Genomic DNA, 12,394 nt, shown 5'->3' with positions numbered 1-12,394 from the left:
AGCCCAGTGAGATGGCCTCAGTCTTCATTTGGAAGGCAGAATCTCGCAGGGGACTTAGAGGGGCCTTGGGGTGATGGGTGGGGAGTGAAAGCTTAAAGAGAGTTGATATTTGAGAGAGCTATTGTGGAAAGTTGCAGGGAGTCAAGATGAAATAAACAGATAAAGGAGTTTCTTTCTTTTCTCCCCCCCCCCCTGCTTTTTAGGGCCATGCCTGTGGCATAGGGAGGTCCCCAGGCTAGGGGCTGAATCAGAGCTTCAGCTGCCAGCACCCCACAACAGCCACAGCCACTCGGGGTCCCATCCGGGTCTGCGATCCACACCACAGCCCACGACAACACTGGATCCCCAACCCCCTGAGTGAGGCCGGGGATAGAACCTAAATGGGGTTCGTTACCACTGAGCCCTAATGGCAACTACTGATAAAGAGTTTCTGAGCTGTTCCAAGGGCCTGGTTCAGAGGGCAGGGCTGGTAACCAGAGGAAGCAGATGGTCCCTGGTGAGGGCAAGGGTTGTTAAGTCAGTACTGTGGTATTGACAGCAAGTATAGGTGATCCTTAAAAAGTAGTTGAACTGAATTGGATTATCTGGTGCTAGAGATATACAAAGGAAGAACAGCGACAATCAAATAGGCATTTGAGTCTAACCATGGGGAAAAAGACAAAGGAAGCCTGACTTGGCCTTTTTAAGGTGAAGAGGAAGGACCCCAAGGCTTGGAAGGCCCAGTGCAACTGCAGACCAGTGTCAGCAGAGCTGGGAGCTTGGAGAAGTAGAAGGGTCCCGTAATTAGGATGAGAATTATCTTACCTTGTTATTGAGTCACTGGAAGGGACTCTTAGTGTCTCTATGAAACATTAATTTTATTTCATCACAGTTTTAAGGCAGCAGTTCAGAAGGAACAATCTATATGTTAAACCAGGTCAGTGAATCCTAAAGCCCTCACATTTGGGCTTGCCACAGTACTTTTTCCTTAGCTTGCCGTATCACCTTTTGTATCAGCAAGCTATTGTTTTGAGATAATTCCCCTTCCTTTCTTTCCTTCTTTCTTTCCTTCTTTCTTTCCTTCCTTCCTTCCTTCCTTCCTTCCTTCCTTCCTTCCTTCCTTCCTTCCTTCCTTCCTTCCTTCCTTCCTTCCTTCCTTCCTCTTTCTTTCTTTCTTTCTTTCTTTCTTTCTTTCTTCTTTCTTTCTTTTCTTTCTTTCTTTCTTCTTTTTCTTTCTTTCTCCTTTCTTCTCTTTCTCTTTCTCTCTCTCTTTCTTTCTTTCTCCCTTTTTTTTAGGGCCAAATGTGGCACCATGGAAGTTCCCAGGCTAGGGGTTGAATCAGAGCTACAAGCTGCCAGTCTACACCATAGCCATAGCAACTTGGGATCCAATCACATGTGCAACCTAAATCACAGCTGACAGCAACTCTGGATCCCCGACCCACTGAGCGAGGCCAGGGATAGAACCTGCATCCTCATAGATACCAGTCGAATTCATTTCCGCTGGGCCACAGTGGGAACTTAGAGATCATTTCTTGAATATAATTTGTATACTTATCTTGTTCGGGGTTTTCTGTGTGCACCCAGAGGGCAAGGGTTATTATGTCAGTACTGTTGTAGCCACAGCAGGTACAGGTCATCCATAAAAGTATGATTGAATTGGGTTACAATTCAATTGGAAGCTTTTTTTTGGCGGGGGTGGGGGGTGGGGGTCACACCCACGGCATATGGAAGTTCCCAGGATAGAGGTCGAATTGGAGCTGCAGCTGCTGGCCCACACCACGCCACAGCAACTCGGGATCTGAGCCACATCTGCAACCTACACCTCAGCTCATGGCAATGCTGGATACTTAACCCACCGAACAAAGCCAGGCATCAAACCTTCATCCTCATGGCTACTAGTTGGGCTTGTTACCGCTGAGCCACAATGGGAACTCCAACTGGAAGCAATTTAAAAAAATTATTGGAGAAATTTATTTTACCTCTTAAAGTGCATTTGGGGGGAGCGTATTTCACATGTAGATATTTTGTTAGGGTGGGAGGTCTGGTAAATATGGTTTGATAAGATATCTTTCCAGTTCCTTGGTGGAATGACCCCTGCATATTCATCCCATCACCCAGAGGCTCTCTTTCTGCTTCTCACAGGATTCATGGTTGGTAGAGAATACGAAGCCGAAGGAATTGCCAAGGATGGAGCCAAGATGGTGACTGCAGTGGCCTGTGCCAACGTGCCAAAGATAACTGTCATCATTGGGGGATCATATGGGGCTGGAAACTATGGGATGTGTGGCAGAGCCTATAGGTAGGTGGTTATTGTGATTTTCTCTGAAAGAATGAATCATACCTCAAGTATAATGATGAATGGTCAGTTTAGTTCAGGTTTGTATGAAATACAGGATGGTATTCACAAATCTCATTTATACCAAAATTGTATCATCTGGAGGGGTGAAGTGATACTTAATGATAAAGGTACTACTTGGAAGAAATCCATAATGAGGATCAGGAAATATTTTGAAATGACTGATAATGAAATACTGCATATCATAACTTATATGATGCAGCTAAAATCTTGCTCTGAGAAAGGTATGTAGACTGACTTACTGATACAAATACTGGAAAAGAATCAAGGCTGAAAACCAATGAGCCAAGCAACCAGCCCAAGAAGTTCAAAGAAGAACAGCATATTAAAACAAGACAAGTAGTAATAGGACATGATAAAGAGCAAACACAGTAAAGATAGAAGAATCAGGAAAGCCCAAAGTTGCTTTGTTTAAAAAGGTTAACAACAAGAATCCTCTGTTAAAACTAAAAAAAAAGGGTGAAGCACATCTAACCAATTTTTAGATGTAAAACAGCACAAAACCCCTCACAATAAGAGGATATTTTCAGTACGTTTTTGCTCAGTAAATTTAAGTGAATGAAAGAATACATTTTATGAAAGCACACATCAGAATCACCTAGAAAACTAAGAAAACCTACCACACTCAGGCCCCACCACTGGAGATTAGTCTGGGGTGGGTTCTAGGCATTGTTTTGTGTGTGTGTGTTTTGTTGTTGTTGTTTTAAGGGCTGCACCGACAGCATATGGAAGTTCCCAGGCTAGGGGTCAAATCAGAGCTGCAGCTGCCGTCCTACACCACAGGCACTGCAATGAAAGATCTGAGCCGAGTCTGCCATCTGTACCACAGCAGTGCCAGAGTGTTAACCCACTGAGGGAGGCCAGGGATCGAACTCGAGTCCTCATGGGTACCAGTCTAGTTCGTTACCCCTGAGCCACAACGGGAACTCCCTCCTTTTTTTTTTAAATCCTCAGATAACTGTAATGTGCAGCTAGCATGAAGAACCACTTATTTATTTATTTATTTTTGTCTTTTTAGGGTCACACCTGCGGCATATGGAGGTTCCCAGGCTAGGGGTCCAGTTGGAGCTGTTGCTGCCGGCCTATGCCAGAGCCACAGCCATGCCAGATCTGAGCTGTGTCTGCGACCTACACCACAACTCCTGGCAATGCCGGATCCTTAACCCACTGAGCGAGGCCAGGGATCAAACCCGCAACCTCATGGTTCCTAGTCGGATTCATCTCCGCTGCGCCACAACGGGAACTCTGAAGAACCACTAATTTAAAAGGTAAACATGGGTCTCTGAAAATCTGTGTTGTGCAGTGAATCATTTGATCATTCTTTGCTTCCCGACCCTACAGCCCAAGATTTCTCTACATGTGGCCAAATGCTCGCATCTCAGTGATGGGAGGAGAGCAGGCGGCTAATGTGCTGGCCACAGTAGCAAGGGACCAAAGAGCACGGGAAGGGAAACAGGTAAAGGCCATTTCTTCTCTGTCTCTGCTTTTACCAGAACCCCTCCAAGTTCCTGGGAGGTTCTAACAGGGCCCCGCTTTATCTAGAAGATGCTGACCTAGAAGTTGTTTTAGCAACTTAGCCTTGCATTCTCCATCTCTTTTTAAAAAGAGCCATTTCATTTGCAGTACCTTCTTATGGTAATTTACACATGTTTCAGAATCTTCAAGAAAATACTTCAGAAACTCTGGCTGTGAGGGCCTGAGGCATAAAGATGTTTGATTCTTAGTCATTTGCAGTTAGTGAGATTTAAATAAGTCCAACTTGGAGTTCCTGTCGTGGGTCAGCAGGTTAAGAACCAGACTAGTATCCCTGAGGATGCAGGTTTCATCCCTGGCCTTGCTCAGTGGGTTAGGGATCCCGTGTTGCCATGAGCTGTGCTGCAGGTCGCAGTTGTGGCTTGGATCTGGCGGGGCTGTGGCTGCAGCTCCAATTCAACCGATAGTGTGGGAACTTCCATATGCCACACATGCAGCCCTACAAAGACAAAAAGAATAAATAAAGAAACAAACAAACAAATAAATCTGACTTACGTCTTTGATTTTATGATCTAAAGCAGCAGAACTTTGTGGTTTTCTATTTTACTTTGAGATTGTTGTTAAGATCTTGAGTGGGAGGGCCCAGTCATCTAGTGAGAATCGAATGTCATTATTCTGTGAACGTTTAAGCGGAAGAAAGATGGATGCTTAATGACAGACAAATCCCTAAGTGGCTGCTTTTAAAAATCGGTTCTTTTGTTTCTCTGTTAGAGATTCATCTGAAGTTTTGCATTAAATTTATTATAACTATTTTGTGTAAGCATCAAAATGATTGATGCATGGTCCTGAACTTGCTTAGGTGCACTGTTTCATTATAACAAGGCACGACACGGAGGAGGCCCTGCCTTCTCAGGCTCTCAGTTCTGCCATTGAGAGAGCGATCCTCTGGTCAGCTCTGTGCGGTGGGGACAATCAAAAGCCAGAGGGTGGGTCTTGCCTCCCTGAATGCATCCCACCCATGCCTCACATCCTCAGCTGTCTTTTCCAAGCAACAAATTAACTGGAGGTTTCAGATTCACTTTAGTACTGATCCGTATCCAAGCAAAAGGAAATCTTTACTTTTGTGTATATACAGTGGGGAGTGGGGGATGGAGGGCATGAAATTCCACCTGATACTTGGAGTCCAGAGCAGCATGCTAAACTCTTGCTAAAAAGTTGTTCTTTGATTAATTTGATATACAGATATGTGGATTCATCTCTCTTTTTTTTTTTTGGTCTTTTTGCCTTTTCTAGGGCTGCACTCGCAGCATATGGAGGTTCCCAGGCTAGGGGTCTAATCGGAGCTGTGGCTTCCGGCCTACACCACAGCCACAGCAACATGGGATCCGAGCCACATCTGTGGCCTACACCACAGCTCATGGCAACACCTGATCCTTAACCCACTGAGCAAGGCCAGGGATTGAACCCGCAACCTCATTGTTCCTAGTCAGATTTGTTAGCCACTGAGCCACAATGGGAACTCCTCATCTCTTTTTTTATGTAAAAGGAAAGTACATGATTTTAGTGGTTCTCTCTCTCAATTCTTGACCTATAAATGATATTCAACTATGAGAGTACATAAAGAAGATTGTATTTATTTGAAATGAATCATTTGTTTTTGAAATGGAGTGTTTTTTTAAATTGAAAATACTTTTCAGGGCTTCAAAATTAGTTTGCATAAATATTTTTATATCTGAATTAATTATCACTTGTTTCTGGCAATATGGGTGGACAAGCCATTACATTTTAATTAGAGAAAAATATTTCTCAGCCAGCTGAGAAAAACGAAGAATTTATTTAATATGTGGTTGATGTTTTATCCCTCTAAGCTTTGAAATGTTCAAAGTTTTGGCTATTTTGAATGAAAATCCCCTACTTTTCCACTTTTTTTTTTTTTGGCTTTTGTCTTTTTAGGGCCATACCTGTGGCATGTGGAGGTTCCCAGGCTAGGCATCCAATTGGAACTGTAGCTGCCAGCCTATGGCACAGCCACAACCATGCCAGTTTCTAAGCCCCATCTGGGACCTACACCACAGCTCACAGCAACGCTGGATCCTTAACCCACTGAGCAAGGCCAGGGATCGAACCTGCAACCTTATGCTCCCCAGTTGGATTTGATTCCGCCTCGCCGCAATGGCAATTCTTTTTTCTCCTTTCTTAAACAGAAGCTGCTAAATGTGATCTTACACCACATAACAAATTGTATAATTCCCATCCATTTCTGTATCCTGCTGGAATATGTGATACCCTTGGTTTCGACCTTACATTATGTTCAGGATGTTGCATTTCATAAGGGAGCTATAACAGAATACTAATTCGATGCTCATGTCTCCGGGTGAGATCATATATGTTAAAGCATCACACGTAATCCATCCAGCACTGTGCACATCTTGGTCGTAACATTATCAGTTGTGAAATCTGTTGCTCCTTTTTTCCTGAGGTTCTCTTGCGTGTGTCTGTTCCCCTGAAGCAGACTTACTCACGGTCCCTTTCCTTTCAGTTCTCCAGTGCCGACGAAGCAGCTTTAAAAGAGCCCATCATGAAGAGGTTTGATGAGGAAGGCAGCCCTTACTATTCCAGTGCAAGGTAGGAGCCTGTGAATACCTGACTCCTTGGCGGGTGCATCTGGACAGCAGTTTTACGGAGACCTGAGCAGCTGGCATGGTCCAACCCTCAGGGGAACCAAAAAATAATGCTTGGAGACACTTAAAATTTGTACTGTCGGTTACTTGCTTTGGATCCATCCCCGCTGGCCCGATTCTGCCGCTCTCCTCCCTCCTCCCTTCTCCCAGTCCCAGCTGAAGTGTCCGAGGCCTGGAGGAGCTCAGAGGCCAGAAGTGGACCACGCCGGGGCTGGGAAGTTGAGGGTTGTAATCCTCCCTCTGTCACTTTCAGGAATTAGTTCTGCAGTCATTTTTGCTTCAGCGCATGGATTCCTGTCATCCCCCTCTCTTTGATTCTTTTTTTTTTTTTTTTTGTCTATTTGCCATTTCTTGGGCTGCTTCCGTGGCATATGGAGGTTCCCAGGCTAGGGGTCCAATCAGAGCTGTAGCCACTGGCCTACACCAGAGCCACAGCAACTCGGGATCCGAGCCGCGTCTGCAACCTACACCACAGGTCACGGCAATGGCAGATCGTTAACCCACTGAGCAAGGGCAGGGATCGAACCCGCAACCTCATGGTTCCTAGTTGGATTCGTTAACCACTGCGCCATGATGGGAACTCCTCCCCCCCCCCCCCTTGAGTCTTTTGTTTTACCTCATTTTAAGCATCAGAGTGATTGAACACGTATTGACACTGGTTAACAACTGTGCCTGTGCTTCCAGAAGGTGATTAGTCATAGCCAGGGCCCACGTGTCAACACTAAGCAATTACCTCACACACCATTGCAGTTCTTATTCTGTGTGTTTCTTATGCTTCTTAAACGAGGTAATAAATTATCTTAGCTTTCCCCGCTGGAGACATGTGTGTGCTTTCAGACTTCTTTTTTTCAACAGCTTTAATGTTCTGCATTTTGCAGAATAATTTAAGCCTCATGCCTTCATTTTGTCCCTTGGGCAGATGGAAAAAAAGAAAATAACTATTTGTGTCTTTTAAAATTAGGTTATGCTGTGATTTATGTCATTTACTGGCGAAGGCAAACCAGAGAGGAGGGAGAAAAGAAAATCAAAAGTTAGAATCCATGTCAGTCATTCGAATGCATCTTTTGTGACAGGCAATGCTCCTGAAGTTGGGGACCTGCAAAGATGGAACATAACTGGTTTCAAAATTCAAATTAATACCATTTGGAATTTTTGAAAAGCATGTTTCTCTTCTTGTTAATATGTATTTTGGCAAGCAAAGGTACAGGTATATTTTGTTGTGGTGGGTCATTGACGCATTTAAATAAGAACAAAGTATCAATAGTCTTTGTTTCGAGAAATCTTTTTTTTTTTTTCAGCATCACTAAACAGGTTTATGTAGTAACCAGGAAAAGCAAAGAGGAACTAGAAAGTCATATAAAGGTTAAAAAGAAAATGGACGTTGTAAGCACACCTATAGTTTTTGTTGTTTGAACATAAGACTTTGACTGGAATTCATAAGGACAGCCGGAATGTTAAGTTATGAAAAAGTGCATATTTTGAGGGGGCCATTAATTTGTTTTTCAGCCCTTAAGAAAGATCTAGTCCTTTATTATTTTCATACTTATTTTATTATTGTCTTTAGTGGATTGTATTCAAGAGAGGAGAGGAAATGGCCTGGATTGCCTTCTCTTTGGAAATGCATATTGAAAGACAATATGATTTTTCTGTTAACTTGTAGATGTTTAACCCTTCTGTTGGAACAGTTGGTGGTGTGGAGACACTAACTTTGTTTCAAAGATGAAAGGGTTTTCAAGCCAGTTCATGGGCTTTCCATGGTTTGCTTAATCTTCACTGAACAATAAATTCCATGGTGTGTTTAGGCTTTACCATGGCTAAGTCTGACTCTTCAGAGAGCTCTGTCATCATCTGTTCTGTGCTGTCTTTCAAAGACCGCCTACGTTTTTCCTACTCCTTAAGTGTTCCGTAAACAGCACGCCAGTTTTCTTCTGCTCAGTTGGTTTTTTGTTTTGTTTTGCTTTTTAGGGCCACATATGCTGCATATGGAAGTTCTCATCCCTAGGGCTTGAATCGGAGCTGTAGCTGCCAGCGTATGCCACAGCCACAGCAACGCCCGGTCCGGGCTGCATCTGTGACCTACACCCCAGCTCATGGCAATGCCAGATCCTTAACCCACTCAGGGAGTCCAGGGATCGAACCCGTGTCCTCATGGATACTAGTCAGATGCTTAACCCTCTGAGCCACACCAGGAACTCCTGCCCAGTTGTCTTTATAGCAAACTTTTTTGGGAGTTCCCGTCATGGCGCAGTGGTTAACGAATCTGACTAGGAACCATGAGGTTTCGGGTTTGATCCCTGACCTTGCTCAGTGGGTTAAGGATCTGGCGTTGCTGTGAGCTGTGGTGTAGGTTGCAGACGCCGCTCGGATCCCACATTGCTGTGGCTCTGGCATAGGCCGGTGGCTTACAGCTCCAATTGGACCCCTAACCTGGGAACCTCCATATGCCGAAGGAGCGGCTCAAGAAAAAAGGCAAAAAGACAAAACAAAAAACGAAAAAAAAAAACCAAACCTTTTTCAGACATTTGATTAGGGCCTCTTGCCTGGAGCAGCCCTGGTGCCATCAGGCTTGCTATATTACGCTGCTGTAGGCTTCAGAAGGGAGTGTAATCGATTGACCTGGTCACAAGTTAAAAGAATTTTTTTTTTAATTGGCTGTTGATACTTTAAGATCCCTATTATGAATGTTTTATGAACAAAGATTTGATTCATGGTCTGTTGATGTATGTTTTAATAATTGATGTTATGACCGGATACTGAAGGCAGTTTATATAAAGAAAGCCACACTGCCACCCACTAATGACCCTTCAAAAATAATATTTCTTATTCACTGTTCTTTATAAATTTGAGGTTGTCTGTGAAAAGCAAACTAAGATTTCTATTTAAAAGTTTCTTCTGAGAGCAGTTTGAAGCTATTACTAGGGAGTTCCCCTCTTGGCTCATCGGTAACAAACCTGTCTGGTATCCATGAGGATGCGGGTTTGACCTCTGGCTCCATTCATTGGGTTAAGGATCTGGCATTCCTGTGAGCTGCAGTGTAGGTTGCAGATGTGGCTCGGATTCCATGTTGCTGTGGCTGTGGTGTAGGCCAAGGGCTGCAGCTCTGATTCGACTCGTAGCCTGGGAACTTCCTATGCCTTGGGGGCAGCCTCAAAAAGACAAAATAAATGAATAAAGCTATTGCTTAATTTTCCTATTGTGGCAAACAATAAGGAACTACATGTGAGGGTATTTATTTTATTAATAAAATGTACTGAAGTCTATTTAATGATTTTCATAGCTTCTTAAGAGTTTGGGAGTTTGGGGAGTTATACTTTTTCCAGTAGGGACTTTTTTTTTCCCTTTTAGGGGCACACCTGTGGCATAGGGAAGTTCCCAGGCTAGGGGTCAAATTGGAGCTGCAGCTGCCAGCTACACCACAGGCCACAGCAATCCAGGCTTCAGGTTGCATCTGTGACCTAGGCCACAGCTTGCAGCAATGTGGGATCCTTGACCCGCTGAGCGAGGCCAGGGATCGAACCCACATCCTCATGGATACTAGTTGCGTTCTTAACCCACTGAGCCACAATGGGAACTCCTCCATTAGGGCTTTTGGTTGGAGATTGTCACCTTGGTTTCTTTGGCTCTCCATAATAATAACCTTAATATCGGCAACTTGATTTGTATGTTTGTATGGGTAAAGGAGGGACAGGGAAGTTTTTTCCTGAAATAAATAAAAATATTTTAAAACCAGGGTTTTAAAAGCTGTTTTCTGCAGCTCTAGGCTCTATTTAACATTCTCTGGGAGCCTGAGATAAAAGTTGTTATTTTTCTTTCTCCCTTTTCTCTTTTCTTTCTTTTTTTCTTTTCCTTTTTTAGGGCTGCACATGTAGCATATGGAAGTTCCCAGGCTAGGGGTTGAATCTGAGCTGTGGCCACCAACCACAGTCACAGCCACACCACAGCAACTGCAGATCTGAGCCACATCTTCAACCTACACCACAGCCCACTGCATCACCAGATCCTTAACCCACTGAGTGAGGCCAGGGATCAAACCTGGGTCCTCATGGATACTAGTCAGATTCGTTTCCACTGAGCCACGATGGGAACTTGTCTTTCTCCCTTTCTTGAACATGGTCTCTGTTGTGAGATGATAGTATATAGAAGCTGATCAGTAGATCTATATGTTACCTGAAGGATAACCTCCTCAGCATGGGGTTTATAACTGGTGGTTTCGTGGCAGATTCCTAATCACTCATTTTTTGTTCTTTTCTCAGGCTGTGGGATGATGGGATTATTGATCCAGCGGACACTAGGCTGGTCCTGGGTCTCAGTCTTAGCGCAGCCCTCAACGCACCAATCCAGAAGTCGAACTTTGGCATCTGGAGGATGTAATTGGGTTATAAAGCATCTTCCATTGGACACCAAACTTAATAAATCAGTCGCCTTAAAATTTTAGACTTTTTCAACATGTGGCTATTACAGTAAACTGTTTTCTTAACAAGAAACGCTGTACTTTTATACCTAAAAAAAAAAATCAGTTGAAGCTCAAATCCTTGTAAAATCTCTCAGAGAATGTTTTCTGTGGCTTAGCTTTCCGTCCTCCTAAAAGGATGGAAAACTTACAGTTGTCCTTTCTAAGCCCTAAGTAGTATGAAAAGTTCTGTAATCTGTAAATTCCAGGTATTGTTGAGATTATTAACATAAAACTGTATTTCCACCGAAGTGATTGCTCTGCCGATTATGCATGATGACATTTTAATGTACTTAAAAAAAAAAAAAAGCATCTCTGACGTTCCCCTCTAGACACCCTCCTCCTCCTCCTCCTCCTCCTCCTCCTCCTCCTCCTCCTCTGCCATAATCATCAGGTTCTCACGGTCTGCGCTCTGGGCTCTGTTTCTTACCCACTCTCTCCTCGCCCTCGCTCTGGCTTCCACTGCCCACAGCCTTCTTCAAAGTCACAAAGGACCTCCGTGCTCCTGAAACCAGGGCGTCCTTTTCTGACTTCACCTGACTTAGTTCTCTGGGGTATTCAAACCAAACACTTCCTCCTAGAAATGCCAGCCTTGGCTTCCAGGCTGAGACGCTGGGGTTTCTGCCAGCCTCATAGCCCTTCTCACTCAGTTTCCTTTGCAGGCCCCATCCCCAGTGCTCTTTCTTCCTCCCCTTCACCGTTTGCCCTGGTTTCTCCTTAGTGGTATGTGAATACATTCTTATTGTAAAAGATACAAGCCACACAAAAGGATCTCCTTTTTCTTTTAGTTGTAGGAAAATATGTATAACAAAAAGTTTACCTCTTTAACCTTTTCTTTTTTTTTTTTTTTTTTTGGCCACACCTGCAGCATGTGGAAGTTCCTGGGCCAGGGATCAAACCTGCACCACAGCAGCAACCTGAGCCCACAGCAGTGACACTGCTGGATCCCTAACCTGCTAGGCCAGCAGGGGACTGCCACTTTAGCCATTTCTAAGTGTGCAGTTCTGTGACATGAGGTACATTCCCAGTGTTGTATAGCCATCCCCACTCTACCTGCAGAACTTTTCATCACCCCAAACGGAAACGCTGTTATTTAGCAGTCCCTCCCCATTCCTGCTTCTCCCTGCCCCTGGCACAGCTTGTTTTTCTTTCTTTTTTAAAAATTGAGCTATGATTGAAATAACATATTAGTTTCAGGTGTACAACATAATGATTTGATACACTGCAGATTGATCACCAAAATAAGTCTAGTTACAATAGAGTATTATTAGCTGTAGTCAGCGTGCTGTATATTACATCCCCAGGATTCATTTCTTTTATAAGTGCAAGTTTGTACTTTTTGACCCCCTTCACTCCTTTTGTCCATATCCCACCTCTCCCATCTGGCAACCAGCATTCTTTTCTCTGTATCCGTAAGCTTGGTTTTTTGTTTTGCTTTGTTTGTTCTGTTTT

At 43.8% G+C, this 12,394-nt stretch overlaps 1 protein-coding gene across 3 annotated transcripts in view; it reads left to right on the top strand.

Annotated features, from left to right (window-relative positions):
- The window catches only part of MCCC2 (methylcrotonyl-CoA carboxylase subunit 2), a 76,220-nt gene extending 65,027 nt beyond the window's left edge, over positions 1-11,193 (top strand). For 2 of the 3 annotated variants that reach the window (XM_047794238.1, XM_047794148.1), the window contains 4 exons: positions 2,125-2,281; positions 3,680-3,794; positions 6,351-6,436; positions 10,746-11,193. In XM_047794238.1, coding sequence (XP_047650194.1) covers positions 2,125-2,281; positions 3,680-3,794; positions 6,351-6,436; positions 10,746-10,863 — 476 coding nt within the window. In that variant the 3' untranslated portion in view covers positions 10,864-11,193. The remainder of the gene's footprint in view (positions 1-2,124; positions 2,282-3,679; positions 3,795-6,350; positions 6,437-10,745) is intronic. The other variant, XR_007136717.1, reaches the window with a different exon arrangement.
- The last annotated feature ends 1,201 nt before the right edge of the window (positions 11,194-12,394 follow it).

Source organism: Phacochoerus africanus, chromosome 1 (genome assembly GCF_016906955.1).
Source record: "Phacochoerus africanus isolate WHEZ1 chromosome 1, ROS_Pafr_v1, whole genome shotgun sequence".
Taxonomy (NCBI): domain Eukaryota; kingdom Metazoa; phylum Chordata; class Mammalia; order Artiodactyla; family Suidae; genus Phacochoerus; species Phacochoerus africanus.
The sequence above is the reverse complement of the archived record's forward strand: the minus strand, read 5'-3'. Positions and strand labels throughout refer to the sequence as shown.